The 21,359-nt window shown below is 39.3% G+C and overlaps 2 protein-coding genes across 2 annotated transcripts; both read right to left on the reverse strand.

Annotated features, from left to right (window-relative positions):
* Positions 1-151: 151 nt before the first annotated feature.
* LOC147182053 (Golgi reassembly-stacking protein 1-like) lies at positions 152-9,885 on the reverse strand. Its single transcript, XM_086099058.1, has 9 exons — positions 9,702-9,885; positions 9,343-9,423; positions 9,055-9,258; positions 8,880-8,966; positions 8,555-8,685; positions 6,862-6,997; positions 6,664-6,754; positions 6,449-6,592; positions 152-4,062 (listed from the first exon to the last, which is right to left on the reverse strand). Exons 1-9 carry the CDS (start codon positions 9,762-9,764, stop codon positions 3,674-3,676), a joined length of 1,326 nt encoding a protein of 441 aa, XP_085955184.1. The 5' UTR covers positions 9,765-9,885; the 3' UTR covers positions 152-3,673.
* A 951-nt stretch (positions 9,886-10,836) lies between these two features.
* LOC147182054 (cysteine/serine-rich nuclear protein 1-like) lies at positions 10,837-18,855 on the reverse strand. Its single transcript, XM_086070566.1, has 5 exons — positions 18,516-18,855; positions 15,307-15,522; positions 13,379-13,641; positions 12,997-13,299; positions 10,837-12,261 (listed from the first exon to the last, which is right to left on the reverse strand). Exons 2-5 carry the CDS (start codon positions 15,491-15,493, stop codon positions 11,314-11,316), a joined length of 1,701 nt encoding a protein of 566 aa, XP_085926692.1. The 5' UTR covers positions 15,494-15,522; positions 18,516-18,855; the 3' UTR covers positions 10,837-11,313.
* Positions 18,856-21,359: the final 2,504 nt, after the last annotated feature.

Below are 21,359 nucleotides of genomic sequence, written 5' to 3' on the forward strand. Positions count from 1 at the left end.
TCTGTGTTGTGTTATTATAGTATCGATTATTCAACCATTTGACAACACATTTGTGTTCATTCCCCACCAAAAACTGACTTTGTTGACACAATATTTGCAAAAATACTTTAATTTCAACTTAGACCCCCCCCAACCCCCCCACCCCCCAAAGAACACGATTATTACTCAACAGCACCAGGACTATAATTCTACCTACAAAAGTCACCTATTCTGTTACCCTGTTTTTCCAAGTAACAGTTGTATAATATTGCATAGATCACAAAACTGCAGGGGTTGTGTCGTGCCAACTGAGTTAACACCTCTAGCTTCACAAACTGTAAAACAAGCTGGGTTAAAATATTAAAAAGTTTGTTCAAAGCTTTAGTCAAAAGAAAGCCATACATGAATTGCATTAACAACAAAAGCAGATCTATAAATATATTTCATAATGTTTATACTGTTGTGATGTACAATACTTGATTAGGTGATTTCTGTCTTCTTGGAACGTGTCCACGACTAACTACATTGAGGATGTCAGAATCAAGTTTCACAACATGTATCAATTTGCACTATAGGTGAAAAATACATCTGAACAACAATATAAAATCAGCAGTAACTTGTTGATCTCAAATATGAAAACAGCAGAACAGATGATAGTACCTTTCTGGCTCTATCGCTCAGCCTTGTACAAACCCAAATTCCAATCAAGTTGGGAAACTGTCAAATGTAAATAAAAACAATTTGCAAATCCTTTTCAACTTATATTCAATTGTCAAAAAGTTGTAATGTAAAAGTCACAAGCATTGTTGGTTTTCGACAGTTACACTTTAAAAAAACAACAGTTTGTACATTAAATATCTGTCTTTGTAGTTTATTCAATTGATTATAGGTTGAAAATGAATTTTGTTTTAGACAATGTCCCAACTTCATTGGAATTAGGCTTGTACTTCAATGCTCAACATAAATGAGTACATCCCCTGATTTTTTTTTTAAACCCATTTCTAGATAATAATAATAATGTTCAGAAAATTGATGATCGGACTAACCTGTAGTTAAATTCTTCTGGATTAGACTTTTTCTTTTTTACGTTAAAGTTGAGCTTTGCTAGATTGTGCGTCAGTGGCCTACATCTGTAGTTTTGAGTACTGTTTTGATTAGCATGCCAAAGTGAAGATTTGTAACAGATCTGTTAGAGGCTGTACTCATCGATGAGCACTGTATATACAGTAATTTACACTCACTTAAGTGAGTACACCCCTCACATTTCGGTAGATATTTATTTTTCACGGCTCAACGCTGAAGAAATGACACTGACACCATAAAAACTAGTCAGTGTACCAGGGTTATTATAGTTTTGGAAATTTTATTTTAGTTCGTTTTTATTCCGTTTTGAGTTTTGTTTTTTAAATTTATATAGTTTTCATTATTTTTCAGGGCGCTTCTGTTAGTTTTTATTAGTTGTAGTTATGTAAAAATGCTTAGTTTTAGTTAGTTTCAGTATTTTTTTTTTTTTTTTAAGTCAATGCTAAAATGAAAAAAGTAACGCATTTGTTAGCGAGCGCTGCTTTTCGGCTGAGTTCAATAAAAAAGCAGGCGAGCCGAGCCATTGGAGCCAAAAGTCAAGCACGCCTTGACATGTGAAGGTGCTTTTCTATTGGCTGCTTCTAGATGACGTCACTTCTGTGTGACACATTCAAACGTCCTTATTCTGGACTATCGAAATAAATATACTTAAAATCACATTTAAAATCATTCCCAAAGACTCATGCATTAAATTATGTACGGTACCAGAGACGAAAACGAAGGACATTTTTGCTATAATTATAGCTAGTTTTAATTAGTTATGCAATATAAAAAGCATTTTCGTTTTCATTCCGTTAACGAAATTGTTTGTTATTGTTACTTTTTGTTAACTAAAATAACCTTGCAGTGTTCCTTATAATTGAATGAAATGAATGGCAATTATATTGTTTTAATTGATCCCTCAAAATACAGCCATTATTAATAGCTAAACGCCTGGCAACAAAAGCGGGTAAACCCCAAGTGAAAATGCCCGTGTCATGTGATCACATGGCAAATAATTCTTACGAAGATCTGGGCCACAGGGCAGTATTCCAACAAGAAAATGAGCCCAAACACACCTCCAACATGACCACTGCCTTGCTAAAGAGGCTGAGGGAGATAGTGACGGACTGGCCAATGATGTCTCCTACAGAACTAAACGCTATTAAACATCTGTGGGGCGTCCTCAAACGGAAGGTGGAGGGTAAGGTGTCGAATATCCACCGGCTCTGTGATTTCGTCATGGAGGAGGATTCCAGCGGCAACCTGTGAAGCTCTGATGAACTTCATGCCCAAGAGGGTTAAGGCAGTGCTGGAATGTAATGGTGGCCAAACCAAATATTGACAATGACAGTGTAGGGCCAGGGTACCTATTAACTCATTTGCTCCCAAAAACGTATAAAAACATTCTATTTTGAAAATTGCCATTGCCCCAAAAACGTATTTTCAAATTTTTTATTAGGGATGTTCTTTTTTTTAGACTGAGAACGATACTCAAATCTTCAGTACTCACCGATACCAAGTGCTGATACCATTAGTACTTATGATACATAAATTTTCCCCCAAAAACAATGACAGATAAAAAAAAATTGAATGATGTACATATCTTAACTATTAATTTCCTTAAAATTGAGTGAAATTAATGGCAATTGTATTGTTTTAATTTGCACATAAAAGTCATTTTGCATAAAGCACACACTAAAATGAATTTAAAAAAAATTATGATGAAACAAATAATCCAGTGGCCAGAAAAATCGTCCCAAACTAAATATGTGGTTGCATAACAACACTTTTTAAGGAATACAGTGAAGTGCAAATAATTCAATTCAATACAATAGGGGCTTCAAGTAATTTAGTAATATCTACCATGTTAAGAATTCTTTATAAGCTGTTTAGTGTGTGATGTTTAATTATATCTTGTTTTGCAATCCATGCTTTTAATTTGGAAGGCCGCTCTGTATAGTAATTAGTATACATAAAACCCAAAACGAAAAAGCCACATTACAAATATAATGTCGTGTGCATAAGAGCGAAAATTAGCGTCTGCGAGGGCCGTAAACTGCATCATTCTATTTTTAGCACCGCAGCTAAAAGGCTTTAATGCAGCCTCTGACTTGAAGAGGTCACTTAAAGCAATGGTAGTTATTAGAAAAACGGCCAGCAGGTGGCAGCAGTGTATAAGAGATCAATCGGGCCATGTTGCAACAAGCTCTTTTCCCGTGTTTTAAACAGATTTGTGAATAATGATGAAACTTTGCTATATTCTAATGCTAATTGCTGCAAAACGGAAACAGATTGAAATATTTTTTTTCCTGATGAAAGAAGAGACTTTATTCTTTCTTTTGATAGGTTCCATATTTTTATAGCAATAGAACACAATATTCTGTGGGCCTTGCAAAATCAGTCAAAATCCAGTAAAACAGCCGGGAGCGAAGGGGGTTGCTTCAGTGAAAATGGCTGCATTTTGAGGGAACAATACATTTACACTGTTATATAAATAAGAGTTATATATGTGAGAGGTGTACTCACTTTCGTCAGATGCTGTCCATTTAATATTCAAAACAAAATTGAAGGGGATTGTCACTGGCTTTTTTTCTTTTTTTTTGCTTTCTCCACTTTGCCTAATGCAGCCCTATTCAGACGTTGTCTCTTGCGGCTGATCCTCCCCATGCTCACAGTGATGAACATGAGTCTCATCTTTGGACTGATGTTCACTTTCCCGAGGATGTGATTCATCCATCTGGGACTCACCTGGGAGAACATCAGCAGCCGGCGGACACGGAGGTTCATTGTACGGCTCCAGTGGGTCAGCGGGAGACAGCGCACCTCCTGGTGGACTGTGGCTATGACTGGACACGTCTGCTATGTGAGTGCAGTTGAGGTGAGATGGCTCTTCCGCTGAATCGCCGCAATCGGATTGACTCATCATGGTAGCTGCGGTGAGATCCACGGAGGACGGGGGGTTCGGCTCTTGATGGTTCATCTCTTGGGAAGAATGTAATTCACTTCCATTTAGCGCCTCTGCAGAACAGGAAATCAAATAGTTACTGAAAAAGTGCAGTTAAAACACACTCCCGACAGTTTTATTATTTTGTTTTTGTTTTGTTATTTTTGAAAAAAATCTTGCTGTTCAGGCTGAATGACTTTATAAAGACTACAGATAATCAGTTTGGATTCAAAGGTAAACATTGTACAGACGTGTATTTATGCTTTTAAGGAAATGGTTAACCAGTATAAAAGTAATAATTCATCCGGTTTTTTTTTACTTTTATAGATGCTTCTAAGGCATTTGACCGTATTAACCATAGGAAATTATTTGAAAAATTGGATCAGAGAGGTGTGCCTAAATACTTGGTGAGGATCCTGGTATAGCCATTAAACCATGCAAGTAAAATGGGGGAGTAGCGTCTCGGCCCCATTTGGTGTGAAGTAATTTGGCGAGACAAGGGGGGAATTCTTTTTCCCACTGCTATTTAATGTATACATGGATGATCTTTCCAAACACTCGAGGGACTGCAAAACTGGTTGCATGATTGGAAACTTATTAGTTAGCCATATTATGTATGCGGATGATTTGGTGATTTTTACTCCCGGCAGTGAAGGCCTCCAACAGATGCTAAATAAATGGATATGTATGTAAATAAAGCATCACCATCATCATCATCAATTATGACGGCAGTATTCTCTATCACTAGTTTATATAGCAGTGTTTCCCACACCATGTTAATACATGGGCGGGCCACCCAAGTAAATTGGCCACCCCCCAAGAAGTTTTCCAGAAAATCTATAAAAAATATATATTAAAAAAAAAAACGTGTCGCGACAGGATATACCGCATGTAACATTAGTTCGCCGTCACTCATTTGTGGATCGTGAGGCTAGAAAAGACGTAGTAACGGGACTGAGACCCACCTCCTGTTCAACCCGCCTCCTTGAGTCGGTGTGAGGCTGGCTTAACATAATTGCATCGGAAATATTAGCGACTTTTGCCGAAGAAGCAACAGCACTAAGGTTCATCATAATGTATGTCATTCTTCATTCCATTTCCAAACAACAAAATGAATCAAAAAGTGAATCATTATTTTGTTGTGTTTTAAACTAACACAAAAAAAGGGAAAAAACAGGCTCAGCTCAAAAACAGAAAATTGAAAAACAAGCCAGGACTGACTCATTAGAACTCATTCACTGCCATTGACGGCTATAGACATCAAAAATTCATTTGAACAATTTCTATTAGTTAAATTTTTTTTCCACTTTAGTTAACAAGAGTATGAAAACCTAGATTTTTTTTATCGTAAATTTAGAACAGATATAAAATTTGTGATTAATCGTGAGTTAACTAGTGAAGTAATGCGATTAATTACGATTAAAAATCTTAATCGCCTGGCGATTAATTTTTTTAATTGTAAATAATTGCACTCACGATTAATCAAAAATTTTATATCTGTTCTAAATGTACAAACATTTTTAATATTTAATATATATAATATTTTTTATAATTTGTTACGTCTATAGCCGTCAATGGCAGTGAATAAGTTAATAATCAATTTGTCATGTTTACGTAGCCGGTAAGTTTGGTAACAAGCATTAGTAAAAATAATAATGTTTTCTTCAATTTTTCTATTTATTTCCCTTTATTTGTGCTTGTACATGTTAATTTTGACAATAAAATAAATTTTTATTTTATTTTATTCATATTCTTTTGATTGAAGTTAATTAAAGGTGGGGTCTTAAAGGGACATTAACAAGAAAAATCTACTTTTTGGAGCTTTTAGCCATTTTAAAATGATAATTTCTCACCAAAAACATCACCAAAGTGTTGTTGTCCTCCATTCGCCCCTCTCTGAGAAATTCTAGGTAATTCCCCTCTCCAAGTACCAGCCCCTCCCAATCTGAGGAAACGAGCAGGTGCCCACCCCCGCACCGCCTCTGCGGACTAAACGCACGTCCATTTTCTCTGAGACTTCAATGAGATAGTGACAAAAGTAGCCTTTATCAGTAAACATTCTGTCCAAATGAATTCAAAGCAAATCCTTCACAATTGCAATGCCAAAGCGGAATGACACCTGGCCGTCTTAAAACCCCAGAAAGGTTCTGGCTGACACTTGTGTAAACTACGGGTAAAACTTTTGTAACTTGTTTGAAATGTTTTTATAATCGGCTTCAATGCATTACGTAAATATAAATCAGCAACTTTTTCCATTTTTCAATTGCCAATAGACAATTGAAAGAATGAATCATGCACTGATTCGCCATTCTTCCTCTAGTACGCAATCTCATACCAAACATGCATATTCTCCTTTTTCAGGCGCTATGTTACCCTGTCAAATGTAAACAAATAGATGAATCAAGCCTTTTTCAGTTCTCAACAACCCCAAAAATGAAAGTTTGCTGCGTCCTAACTTACCAACACCGGAGATGTCATTCTCTTTCTCACAGTTCATTGCAAGGGAAGTGTTGTTCATGTCGACAGATGACACGGACAGATCCAGCTTGTCCAACAAGTCGGTAGGTACGGGGCTCGTCGCAGCCACTTCAGAATCAGACAAACCTGCAATGACCATAGCAATCACGAGAAAAATTCAGATGGAAGTCTTACACAAGTGTCTTTATTGCACTCACTTTGCACTGGAGGAAAAGAAGTATCCTGGAGGGTGACCTGTCTCAAGTCTAACACATCCTCACTTTGGCTTGAAGGTGCCATCAGGGGTGCCTAAAATCACATGTATGTTATGGCCATGTCAGTATGACTCAATATTGGGCACGAGTAAGGAAAACCCAGCAGCTCATATTCAATCAGTTCTCTTGTTGGTTGTGTACCTCTGTGAAGCCATGGTTAGGCAGCTCTGGAGGTGGCCTCTCCTCGGGGGCAGGGGTCACGGGGGTCTTTGGTGTTGACTTATCAGGACGTGCAGGGATTCTATGCAGGTAGCCATACCCAATGCCACAACCTAAACTGAAAGTAGGAATCGGTAAAAGCAACAAGATCCGTTATAAACCAGTACTCATCAAGGAGATGTTGCCGAACGGAACGATTCGAAAACGAATGTAATAATAGTTGTATGAATGGGGTACGGCACAAATGCTATTTTTAGACCGCAAGGCCACGTAACTTCAGCAGCGTGAACCAGAAGGAGGTCAAAACGAAGCCGGCTGCTCGAAGTGCTTGTTTTGTTCTCGTTTATCTCCGGGGAAAAAACATGGCGAGTAAACACAGCTGTTATGGAACTTGCAGAAACGACTGCGACCGTCCACATATGAAGGATGCATTCTTTATTCGTTTCCCGAAGCCAAAAATTCAGAGAGATGAATGTGAACGTGGATCAACTTGTGCGGAGGTCCAAAAGAGCAGTTTGACGCCAGCGAAGTGAGCCTTTCACCTTCATGTGTCGTAAACATTTTGTTGGGGGGCCATGCATGCATGCTCCTACGATGACAATCCTGCTCTTGCCGGCCACCGCCGTCCCGAAGAGGTAAGCGATTGTCTTTATTTTATTTTTATTTTTGGCCGTTTGGCACTACCCCGAAAATAATGAATGACGAGGAAAAATGCAAAAATGGCCTTGCCACTGTTGTTCGGATCTGTTTTGCTTTCCGCCTGATTTTTTATTTTATTTCTTTGCCTTTCGTGCAGCTGTGACATGTATGAAAATGTATCTGTAGGTTTTTTTCTGAATTAAGGAAACAGGTTTATAAGTGGGAAGGATATAATAATTGAAATAATTGAGGTATAGCGAGTGTTGTTGGTTGTGCCTAAGAATTTCAGAGTAAAACTGCGATCGCTTCACACACACAAAAAAAGCTATAAAATGTACCCCCAACAACTATCAAAGACGTAAGACAAGCAGATATGACAGAGCGGGCAAAGCGTGGTAAAGGAAGGATAGCTTGTTGAAAGTGGAGAATGTCCTGTCAGCTGCGGAGGACGATGTTTTGAGGGGGAGAGAAAAAAACATTACCTCTGGATCTGATCGGCTCTTTTTCAGCCATCGAACACTCAAGCCATCTCCTTAATTGAACATTTGTATGTTCTTCGACGTCTATACCAGTGAATTTGGCACCGGGGATATCATTCTCAGACAGAATTAGTCGATTTAGCGCAGTAGAAATCTCGCTAGTAGACTGTTTACATGCGTCTAGCATGACTGGCCGCATGAATGACCCCCTCGCTAGACTCATGAATATTAATTAAGTGTGATGACATATCTTGCGGTACCCCATTGAAAACCAGATTGACGGATTGATGGAATAAATTCAAATGAACAAATTACGTCATCCAATTTTGTGCAATTTTCAATTCTGCTGGCTCGTTTGAAAATACGGCTAGAATTTTTATGATCTCACAAAAAAACAAATTTTAAAGCTGCATTGTGCCGTTTAAAAAGGTAATATTAAAGCTTTGTCTACATTATGCATTCACAAAGAAGAATTAGATCCCGTTAAAATAAGCAGTTGGTACCTACCATCCACCTTCTAATTATTGGAATACTTCATTAGGAAGTGTGCTCCATACCTTCCTTCGCCTCCCCATGCGCCATTGGGAGTGACCACCACTTCTCTGCAGTCATCCATGATCGCGCTGTACACCAGCAGCTTCACTTGCTTCCCCTCGTGGGCCTCGATCAACGAGAAGAAGTCCTCTGACTGGAAAGCAGAATGGCAGATGAATAACTGGATCTTAGTCAGTCATCTTGTTATGCTCATTTAGCTCGTGGTCAGTTATCGACTCACATTGTAACATACAATTAGAGATAAAAACTTTGTTTTGTTATAGAGCCAATATTCAAACTCATTTTGGTCATGATAAGACATTGTCATACAGTTTTATCTCTACTTACATCTTGCAACAAATGATCTGCTCCAACAATGTAATCAGTGTGGGGATGGAGGCCTGCCAGTGCAGCAGGTGAACTGGCTTCCACATCCTTGGGAAAACAAATGAGATCTTTATTAAAAGAGAGACAAGATGTGGAATATTATGCTGACCAAAGTCAAATGCGCTTTCATCCTCACCAGGACATGCCAAACATTCTCATTGGCTCCTTGGAAGCTGCAGAAGCGAACACTGGCCCCCAGGAGCCCTTGTCCTCCCCACATATTGCTGGGTGTCACCTCGAACTCACGAATCATCATGCTCTTGGTGCTATACACTTCCATGCTTATTGCTTTTTCCATATTGGCTTTCAGGACCTCCTTCAGCAGGTCGTTTTCTACATTCTGATACATAGCAATAATAATTCAAATTCGGTTCAAAGGTGTTATATTTTGTCTGACCCATCTATGCATGTGCCGTTTACTTACAAGTCTTTTGTGGTCCAGAGACAAAATGAAGTCGAAGAATGGTTGCAGTCCACATTTTTCTGCAGGAGACTTCGGTTGCACCTGCCAAAATACAAGTTCATTTGTATAATAATGAACATCAAGTACTGTAATAACAAATATTGACACAGTTGGCACAATATTCACTTAATAATAATAAATACCAAATAATTGTATTATAAACCACGAATGAATACAGAAAATTAAAGTTAAAATGCGTTAAAGTTGAAGTGCCACCTCGACATGTTCGACCGGTACAACTACTTAGCACAGATAAGCTGCTATTCTGTTGCTAACTCCAAATCACTAAGAGCAGAATAAGTAGGTCAATCGAATCTTACACCGTGAACGTGATATCCATACGTTCCCCCGTCGGATACCTCCGAACTCTGCGTCAAACCCATCTCATAGAGAGACTTTGAAACATAAATATAAACAAAAAATAAGACACGTAAAATGATCACATCTGACAGTCCACGGCCATATTGTCTGTAGACAAAAACAATCGAGCAAAGCTGACATCGATCTATCGAACACTCTTTTTCGTGTCTTGAACATGCAAGATGCATCTGTGGCGAAGTGCTGCCCTCGTCAGTCCGATCTTCTCTCTGCAAGTTGCTTTTGCGGAGGCCCTCGCCTCGCCTCGATTTACAACCGCGCAACGTAACACGAATTTGGACGCAAAGCACGATAGTCTTACACTTCAGAACAGGCTTAAGTTACTCATATAATAAAAGTAAAAATATTATAGAATCTGAAATGTATTTGTAAGTAGACTACTTTTTTTTCTTTACTGTTCGGTTGCTATTTCTAATAAATGGCACAATGGCAATAATAATAATAATAATAATATCTGCACACAAAATACTTTATTTTACGGTGTTAACTTATGGTACCAAAAAGAAGCTAGCTAGCATTGCCTCAGGCTATTGTGTCAACAAGTATCTATAATTTGGTTGCTACCTAACTTTGTACATTGATCAACAAAAACTGCTAGAAATAGATAAATCCATCTTTGGTTAAGACATCAACCAAGGCAGAATATGACATGTACATTTAATTGGTGTTACTTTTTCTTTTCCCTCATGTCTTGTCTTCCCTGCCATTTGTCCCATATTATTAACAAAACCTACTTTCCTCCTATCTTTTATTAACTCGCATTGTTCCTCACTGATATCTCCAGGGCAGTACAGTGAACGATGGCAAGCACATCCGCCTCACGTCTCGCTGTAACGTTTGCGGGGTTTCTTTATGGTGTAAATTTCCGACACAGGAGCAACCGGTCTAAGGTTTATTTATCCTGCCTCTCCCTTAGTCACCTGGCTTAGATGGGCTCCATTTCACCCACGAGCCTGAGGATAAATGTTATTGGAAATGAATGGATGAAATAATTTACTGATTGACTATTCTTGTTCACTGAATACATTAATACGTAGCCATGTGCTGTAAGAGATTGAACACACGTGAGATGAGTGATTTAATAAATAAATAGTTCCATTTATTACTACAGTACATAAATATATTGGAAGGCGTGTCAAGAACAATTCAACCAGTCATAACAATGACTAACCTATCTGACACCAAAGTAAACTATTTTTCCATAGCTTCATAGATATAAAGTGGGTCATCTCCTTATAATATGGCCAGTTACCAAAAATATTGAAAATAATTGTTCGTGCACCAAATGGTTCATAAGTATGGCCTCATGTCTATATGAGGAATCCAATTTTGTAGTGATGGCATAAATGGAAAGTAAATAACAAATCAAAATTAGAATAAAAAATTGGCATTACAAATACAAGTGAATGGACTTCACTGAAAAAAAATATAGTCGTAGATAAAAACAAGATTTACATTTTAATAACAGAGGGGAAAAAATCATAACATCAAAACTACTCAATTGTTCACTAACACAACTTCTTGTCTTATCCAAAATGTCCAATTAATTTCCTTTTAAAGCTGCTGATCATAATAAGGTTGCTCTGGGCTCGGCTCAGCCAGGCCAATCAGAGACTCCAGGAGGTAGGTGCTTGATTCACACTGCGGCAAATAAACAGAGCTGATCAGCTGGAGGTGATGAAAGCTGTCTGAGTGTCTGTGATCTTTGAAAGAGCTGTCAAGTGGCCCACAGGGATAGTCGCTGTCAAAAAACTCCAGGTCGGACTCCGACGAGAGACTCGGGTCCATGTACCTGCTGGAGGAATAGTCCAGGGTAGGGGAGGGAGTGTTTGGATAGCCTTCAAGGGAATCCTCATCGTCAAAGGGGTCTCTTGCTTGGTTTGCATTTTCATCAAGATAATCTGTCACCGCCACTGAGCTTTTATTGTCTGTCAAGGAGTTTGCTGAAAGTGGTCCCATTCTGTCAGTTGTCCTGTTAGAGTCACGATTGCTGCTGCCCAGAGTCAGCGGTGCTGCCATAAGACTCAGTTGGTGACACATGGAGTAGTTATCATTTTCAGGATCACAAGTGCTCCGGCTGTAAGGCGCCGGAAGTTGACCGCCATCGCAATCCGAAGACGAGCTGGAGGATTCCGTCATGTCGCTACTGCAGCTGTTCTCTTCAACCACTGCTCGCTCCGGGAGGAAATTAAACGTAGGACTGGTGGGAATAGTAAGAGCAAAATCATCTTCTTCCAAGGAAAAACCAAAAGGGCACCTCTTGAATGGTTCGTTCTTCGCAGGATGAGTCTCGCTCAGACCTTCACACTCTACAAGGTCATCTGAAAGTACCGACCGGTCCTCTCGGCTCGTCGTCTCAGCTCGCAGTCGCCGCTCTAAATCGAGTCGCATGACGGTGTGGATGTAATGCGTCTGCACACGTTTGGAGTCAAACTCCACGTGTCCCTGGGTGTTTCCACAACCGTCCTTAGTGCAGCCACACGGAAAGCCGAAGCGGTCCACCTGAGGATGAAACGCCACAGTTATTATTGGCTCAAAACACAAGGCTTGCAACTTGCAAAGCTCGTAAGTTGGGGCACTCATAAATCAAGGTACCACTGCATGTTGTCTTTGTCAGGGTTACTTTTCATTATGGCTTGCTTTTCAAATTCAGTTAGTTTTATTTATTTATTTTAAAGCATATTTGTTAGTATTATTTGGTGTGTGTGTGGGGGGGGGGGGGTGCTTAGTTTTTTTTAATTCGTTTTAGTTTTATTAATAAATTGAGTATTTGTTGAGTGCATGATTGATGATGAAACATTAGTAAGTATAAAGATAATCTAAAACTAATCAAGTTATTTAAAGTACAATTCCCAAACAACTGTTCTTCCGTGCATCCTTACAGTTATACTGAAATGAATGCATTTAAAATCAATGCCGGAAGCTCTTGTATGAAATTAATCGACTAAGACAAAAACTAAGACAACTTTTACAATATAATAGTTAGTAATGGTGTAACAAAAAAACTATTGGAATCGGAAAATCTGTTTTGCTTTGAAACATTCAACTACATCAACACATGTATCAAAGTGTCTTTTATGTGAGAGATGCGCACCCATAATAGTTTTACAAGCATACAATTTTGTTTCAGTTGTCATTAAAAAAATATATATAAAAAAAAAATACTTGTTCATTTTGGTTCTCGTTATTTCACTTGTTTTCAAATATAGTACAATAATCTTGGTCTGTGGGTCTTACCTGACACTTGATGCCTGCCAGGCTGCAGGCGCAGGTCTCGGGCTCACAAAAGCCTTGGCAGTCACATCCACACGCTTCCCTGGACAAACGCAGAGAATGAAGCTGCTTCTTCTCCTCCTTGTCTATGCGCTTCACCCCGGATGCCAGGAGGAGAGCCTGCCGCTGCCTGTACGAATGCGGCTGCAGGGAGCCTCGATTGTCCAGCTCAGCCTCACTGACGTGGACGTCCGTGTCATCAGCTGGAGCTTGGTCTAACGTGAGTTGACCTGCTTCATCCTGGCCGGCAGCCTCAGTGGTGATCAGCTGTAACAAAAGCAGACTAAGTAAGATGATATGCAGTATACAAGGTGAGCTAAATACTGGTAGAATGAAGTACACTTACATTTTGTTTTGCCGCGTCAAATCTCTCCTCTCTTAATCTGAGCAGGTGCCTTTGCCTGCGTCGGCGTCTTTGCTCCGATGCATGCTCTGCCACCGTGTACTTGTGAAGGGTGCTGTGCTGCCGCATCATGCCCAGGGTGGCACCACCGTGACTGGGCACACTGGTGAAGCCCTGGCAGCGGGGGAAACTGAAAACCAAAACGTGGTCGAAGCGCACACGACACTGCCTCTTTACCAGCCTCGGCTTTTTCACAATGGACCCAGCTGAGAGAAGAAGGAAGAGAGCTCTGCGTTAAAAATAAATACATGTAAAAAATCACACAGCAACTTATTTTCATGCCCGAATTGCCATGGTCGAATTTTAAAGGAAGGTGAATTTCTATTCTGGTCAGTAGACATCATTTACACTAGCTGAAAATGTGGCGCTAACAGAATATTTTTCCAAAAATGTTGAGATTTCTCTTCACATTAGGACAAAAAGTCTATATCCCAAATTATTCACACTGTTTCTCAGTACATTCATATCTAATGTTGTAAGTTGACCTGGGTTCAACATCAACAATGGCCCAGGCCCAGTGAGCTGCTGTGTCAGGGGAAGTCAACCCCAAAATGCTGTTTACAATAATATGTTGGGCGCCCACTAGTCTAAACACAGCATATTGATTAATATTGCGCTTGTAGATTATAAGCAGCAAAATTCCCCCCTTAATAATCTTAGTGGGCGGCCATTTTGCCACTTGCTTTCGACTGAAAATGACATCATAGTTGCTCTGCTCGGTTAACGTCCAACCACAATTCACCTGCTTTCTGAAGCTGAACCGTGATTTGTTGTTGTTACCTGCGCCGTGAGGCAAGTGTGATGTCATTTTCAGTCGACAGCATTGTTGCAAAATGGCCGCCCACTCAGATAAATATTGCTGCTTAACTCATATTCCACAAACACAATATTGATCAGAATACCCTGTTTAGACTAGACTAGACCTCTTTAAAGTTGATTTATGGGTTGAATAGATGAAGAAGAAGAAGTCATGCTAGAAGCTATTAGCAACCTTTTCAAAAGTGCAAAATTGACCTCAAAATTGCCATGCATATCTTTATTTTTTAAAACAATTTTGAAAGGATTTTGATAAGTCTTAGCAAACTAAAAATACACTTTTACTCAAAATTTGACAGAGAGGTCTGAATAATGTGAACATGTAAACATAAATATCCTTAAACTAGACAACATCTTGAAAGACTTGAGGCTAATTTTGACTTGTCGCAGATAATTTGCTATACGGGGTCTCTGGGTGACCAAATGAACAACATGTGGATTGAATTGATAGCAAATTCCTGCAAAGGGTCTGTTGCTACTGAAAAAAAACCTGAGAGGGAAATAAAATAAAAGAACACATGATGGAAATCTTTATTCCGTGAGGTAATGCTCCAGGTTACCTCATTTAACAGTTTGCTTTCAAAAAGGTTTTCTGGCCTTCACACATAACTGAGGATGAATTCTTGTCCCACCAGTCAGTAAACAAGTGAAGCCAGCTGACTAAGCTAATCTCAGGCTGTGTGTGCATGTCTAAAAAGCGTGCTCTGCACTTGGCTTGTTTGCACCGGGGCTCAGTTGTGCCACAGCTTTGTAAATGCACAGCATCGTGCTAACTGATTTTTTTTTTGGGTGATTTTTTTTTTTAAGTCAGACTTTTTAAATAATTGAGTGGATTCCACAGCATCCAATATGGGCTCACAGAAATGATCATCTGCACAAGAGGACAGACAGCCGAGGTGAACATTTCTCCCTACATTGTGGAAAAACAGGCCTGAGGTTAGCACTTTCATATCAGTAAGTCATAATAGGTCTGCTGCAGGGCGATAAGAGACACTCCTATAAAACATGAATGGCACGTGGCCAGATAAGGCAAGCTCGTCGGCTTGGATACTCACTGGGTAAGCTGGTGGGCGCAGAGGGGCTGTGAGGTATAAAATCCTGCGTCTCAGAGGAGCCGCTCTCACTGTCGGACTCGCACTCTGAAGATGTGCGTGATGAGGATGGCGGAGAGGAGGAAGAAGAGCAAGAGTAGCTGGTGTTTTCCTCAACCGCTGCAAACTTCCGCTTCAGGACACCTGCCATTGTTTTGGTTATGCTGGTTGATAGACATTCTGTATGGAAAAAAAAAAGCACCATAGTGATAAGCAAGAAATACGTATCAATTGAAATACATTTTTAAATAGTACTGTATTGAAAAGCATCCAGCCATTTTCTAGGATTGTCCGAGTGGACTTGCATAAAAGTTCTATGAAAGGCAATTTAGAGTAATTAGCCGGTTTTATTAAGCCAAAAGTCACACTGTGTTTTCATTTTGCATGTGTGTGTGTGTTTGTCTGTATGTCTCATTCACTAAACGGCTGAAAGTGCATCAGCTTGCAACACAAAGTAAAAAAAATGACCACACGGCAGCTCATAATTCAATTTATTTATTTATTTAGGGCACTCATATGTCAAGGTACCACTATATTATATCCAGTACTGTGCTGTGCATGTTAAAGCACAAGCTTTATGGTTTTAATGACCCTTTTCCCTGTAGTCATTTGACATACGGAAGTAAACTGCTCAAATTAATAGAACAAATTATCATTAAAGTGCAACGCTAAGTCAATCTGGGATAAAAACCTGTCCAATTAGGGAAGCAATTATGAATCAACGTCCCCTGTGGTTGTGCTAATAGGTCACAAATAGTTGTAGAAAAGAGCAAGGCAAGGCTCATTAAGGAATACTTCCCCCTCCTCAACTCAACCGTTCTGGCTGATTCCAATCCTGCTATTTTCCAATCCCTCGTCACTATGGTATCCAAACCACAGCTCACCTGCGTGCTAATGAAATCTGGATAAACCAAATGCACACGCCATCTTTTACATTACATTTGGCCTTGGTAAAAATCAGGGCTTCACTGGCTATCAACCCATTTTTAATTATATATCATCACCCTCTTAATATTATAGTGGCCTAAGTCACATTTTGACCAAAAAATTTATATTTTATGCTAAACACGTCTCAGGATGGTGGCTAGTAGCTATTAAGCTAATATTGACTACAAACCGAGCAGTCCTTTCTACCCCCGAATAAAAGTATTCATAAATATAATATCAGTATTTGGTTGAGTTTCTTGTGTTTTCTGAAAAAAACTAAAATGACATTATTTTAGGAAGGTGGCGATATGGTCATTAAAAAAAATCTAATGGTGGAGTAAACGTTCGGCAGAGTACTGTGTATGCTGTACATCATTTCCCTAAAGTTCAAGTACAAGGTGTTGTTTTAATGAAAGCGAGCTGCATCTGTGCTGGCCAAGCCGGTTTTACAAAACTAGTTTGTTTAAGCTAATTGCATAATATCGATAGCACTTACCTTTCAAGTTGACATTTAAAAAGTGTTCAAATGTATGCTACAATTTTGCTCACTAAACAGTTGAGCACTTGATCTGAGACAGTTTGAAAGGGGGAAGAAAAATGAACAGCCTTTTCTTTTTTCAGCAGTGTAATTAACATTCCAGTGATTCCTCATGTTATTGGTGACGCCAGTGAGGAAAGAGAGAGACTGAGGTAGGGGGTAAGAAGTTGCTATTTTGGGGAATTGAATCTGTTAGGTGTACCCAAATGTTGAGGGTTCAAACCATATCAGGGATGTTCAAGGCTACTTGGTGAAAGTAGAGCGTAATGGAATGCCAGTGCTGTTAATTCGGCGATAGCTGTCACTGTTTAGCATGAAAGGCATGTGTGATGTCTTGGGTGTAAGCAAGTGGTCAACGAATGTTAAAAAAAGCTGCAATATGGAACTTTTTTCCGCCAAAATAACTTTACAATAAGCTTTTTATTTGACAATTCATGACTGAAATGCCTTCTAATTAGTAGATTAACACCTTAGCTCTTCAATGGGTACTCCTGCAAGCCTCTGGCCAATAGTGTTTAGACTGGATTCGGGTTAGAATTTCCCGCGCCCTGTCTGCGGATGTGACGTAATGTGCGTGGTGTGTATGTCAAGAACGGTATGTGCAGTTTCATTTTTCGTCAGCGGGTGGCAGTAGCGATTCGAAATGGAATATTCTACGTTCAGTATCTTGAAACAACAACACATAGTTACAATGCAAATTGAATGTCATTCTTAGAACGTGACAGAGAAGAAATGGGAAACATGACAAAATGGGTTGACTGTCAAAACATGTGCTGATCAGCAAGTCAGTTAATCATCACAATTCCAGCTTTTATAGTCAGTGTGGCATAAAATAAATATTCAAGATTTAGGGAGATTAAAAGGAACTTCCTCTAAACCATAAAATACAGCAGGTAAACAGCAGCACTCCTGGTTGATCTGAAGTGACAAACTGCTTTTCTCCACCATCCTCAATTAACACAGCCATTCAGTGTGTGCGCACGCGTGCGTGCGTGCGTGTGTGTCTGGCTCAATCAACAAATATGCAATAAAACAAGAGGCGCCCTTCAGACAGTATCCAGATGCCACAGTAGACAACTGTTTTCCTAATGACTCACCGCCTCTTTCCACCCATTTACCATCACATTTAATGTATTTAGTACAGTATATTACATCAGAAAGACACTGTGCTCTCCACTGAGAGAACATCTATTATTTAAAGGCACAAGCAAGCTGGTGGGAAGTCACTGCTTGTGTTGATGTTGGCGAAGGTGTTTATTAAAAGTGCATCGGCACACCAGCATGTGTCACACTTACAGGAATATTGCGAGTTTTGACTGGAGAAGTCGTTTCCTGATACAATGTAATAACAGTCATTGTGCGGCTGACCCCTTCACCCCTTGCAGAGACATGTCAGTTACAATGACAACAGTGTTCTCGCTTTTTTAACACACACACACACAGGCAGGCAGGCATGCATGCATGCACGCACGCACGCACGAACACACACACTGATCAACGCGTTAAAAAACTTGGTCTTTGAAGAGAGTTGCTGGCTCTCTAAGGCAATGGCAGCATGTCGCTTTAAATGTTTAACAGTTGAGCAATAACCAAAAAAATCTACGGTACTACTAGTGACGTAATAATTAAAAACATAACGCCAAAGCCCAAAAAAAAAAACAGGCAGTTAAATACATATGAATATGTATAATTTAAACACTGCACTCACCACGGTTTCAGAGGCAGCATAATGACAATGGGGAAAAAGTGTGCTTTGTGGCACATTTGACGGTCTCTTGCAGCCAGCTGCTCGTCAGTGTTTGTGTGAAGCTAATGTTTCACTGTAGTAGCAGCACAGGCAGACAGCGTGAACGCCTCAGGACTGCTGGCACCTCTCAAAGAGTACACACGTGGCAACAAGAGGACAACCCCCCGCTATTCGACATTACGCAAAATACATAAAACATTTACAATGTAACTAACTGTGATAAAATAAAATGCGATCCCAGCATTTGTACAAAAATAAAAATAGAAATAATAATAAATACATAAAACTATAAAATAGAACAGCATACCACAACTACATGTACTAAATTACAACCGTCAATGCTACTGGCCGTCGTGACAACTGAAACCAAATGTCCTTCAGCGGGATTCCTCTTGCTTGCACGAGTCAAGCTCGTGATTAGGACTGTTCCTCTTCGATTCCAGTCGTGTTCTGCCAGAGCAGTGACGTAACGGGAGATAAATAAACTTTAAACCTCCAGCTGGTGGTTGTACTTTTTTCGTAACTTCTTGCAGCTATTGATGCCTAAAAGTGATTGGAACCATAGAACCAAAGATACTAACTAACTTCCACATTTTTATCATTATTATTATTATTATTTAATTTTTTTAAAAATAAATAAATTAATTAATTAATTAAATAACTAAATAAAAAGTCCCAGTGCCCATACAAGATTTAGTCATTGATAATAATGTTACATTTTGATTGACCATTTCGAATAAGTTGCCTACTGTATTAATTTACTTAAAAATAAATATATAAATAAATAAATAAAATGTGTGGTTGCTCTTCATACTGAAAGTTGCTTCTAATATCAGGACTCTCTCAAGTTTCTCTCATGCAAAAAAAATTTACACTTTAGTTGCAGTTTGTTTACAGTTCACAATTTTTAAAGCATTTCTGTAGAATCAACTGACTGGAGAATATGTCATAAATGGATATTTATTGCCATTGTCGGTTGCAGTTTGTAGCTAAATTATAGTCATTTTTTCAAAGCAATTTGCGTAAAAGCTATTCTCGAGATCCACACGCATTTTGCAGTTGTACACCACAACAAACAAGTAGATAATGAACATTTTGACATATGACATGAAGCAAGCCTGAATCATGGAGGGCAAAAAATGATAGAAATTTTGATTTTCAGGGGATGCAGCTGTCTATCAATACTCGACACAGCTTCTCCAAATATGTGAGCTGGAGCCTAGACTGACTTTTGGTGTGAGGAAGGATGCACCCTGGAATGGTCTGTTGCAGGGCACAAGACATAAAGCCATTTACATTCATATTAACACATAAGTACCATTTAGTGTCTTCTATTAACACACGTGGGAATAAACCCACAAATCTTGAACCTTTAGTGTAGGGGTCCCCAAGTCCGGCCCGCGAGAGCTCCTATCCAGCCTTTCCCCACCCCCCATGTTTCCCTGTTCCAACACTACTGAATCAAATGACCAGCTCATCAGCAAGCTCTGCAGAAGCCTGATTAGGATCCTGATTATTTTATTCAGGTGTGTTGGAGGAGGGTCACATAAAAAATAAAAAAGGAGGCTGGATAAGGGCTCTCGAAGTCGCCGTTCTTCTGTAATATAATTCATACAATCCATTTTTATGTTTGTGAGGTCTGTATGTTGATGGTTAAGTTGCAATTGGGAAATTTGGCAATTACTTTTCAGCCTATATCACTTATATTATAGCACAACCCATTAAATGTATGCACATTTGTTCTGAAGTGTCCAACTGTGAATTCTAGTGTTTTTCATATATGACAGATTAGACAGTCAAATCTAGACGGGATTAACATTCCAGCGCCTGCTTTAAAGATAATCACAGGCTACTCGCTGTCCCTGACTGGGAGGAAAATGAAGCTCATTGCTCAGAGCGCGTGGCAGATTAACAGATGGAAAGACAGATGAACAGAAAGACAAAATACCCTTGAGCTTGAGCTTTGACTCCGTGTTGACACGATACTTGATTTGTTGATTCAAACTGAAAAACAGCGCTAACACCTGCTGGGTCAAGTGCACTGGCTGGGAGAGAGATGTGTGTTCTGAACGCCTGACCCACTTTGGCTGGGGAGGGAGGACTCTTTCACTCAAAGAGCATATCAGCTAAGTCATCCACATCATTTGCCTTTTCAAAAGTCTTCTGCTCCATAGTTACTCACCTATTCACTATATATTTTTTAACTTGATCTCCAATATGCACCTAAAAAAAAACAGTTTGCTGCTATCGTGCTATGGCGCCATCATGTGGCACATGGGTGCCAAGCAACTACGTTGAAATGAGTTGAGGAACTTCATGGGGGGGGGGGGGTGGGGGGTGGTGGGGTAGTTCTTTTTTTGCCAAAATCTCAAAACCTTGGGTGCCAATGAAGTATGTACGCTGAAGTGAGCTGAGGAGCTAGACCAGGGGTCATTAACCTGTATTGTCAAATGAGCCCTTTTTGGACAAATGAGTAACAAAAAAAAATCTGTCTGCGTTTTTCATAATTTTTTTTTTTTGACTTTTAGAATTTTAGGACAATTTGGTAATTTGCATGATTTCTTCTTTTGTTTTTGGACATTTTCTTTCCTGCCATTTCTGAAATAAAATTTCTGACTTTTGTTTGGCAAATTTGTGTACATTTCCTGGTAATTTTCCAAATGTCTTCTTTTGTTTTGGGACATTTTTATAGCTACTTTTTGGGCATTTTATTTTCTTCCTTTTTTAAAATAACTGACTTTTTTGGCAATTCCAAAAATATTTTATGATAATTTATGCTTTACCGCTTCCTTTTTGAAAATTTGG

The sequence above is a fragment of the Leptonotus elevatus genome, chromosome 1 (genome assembly GCF_054856555.1).
Source record: "Leptonotus elevatus isolate MCC_2025b chromosome 1, RoL_Lele_1.0, whole genome shotgun sequence".
NCBI lineage: Eukaryota > Metazoa > Chordata > Actinopteri > Syngnathiformes > Syngnathidae > Leptonotus > Leptonotus elevatus.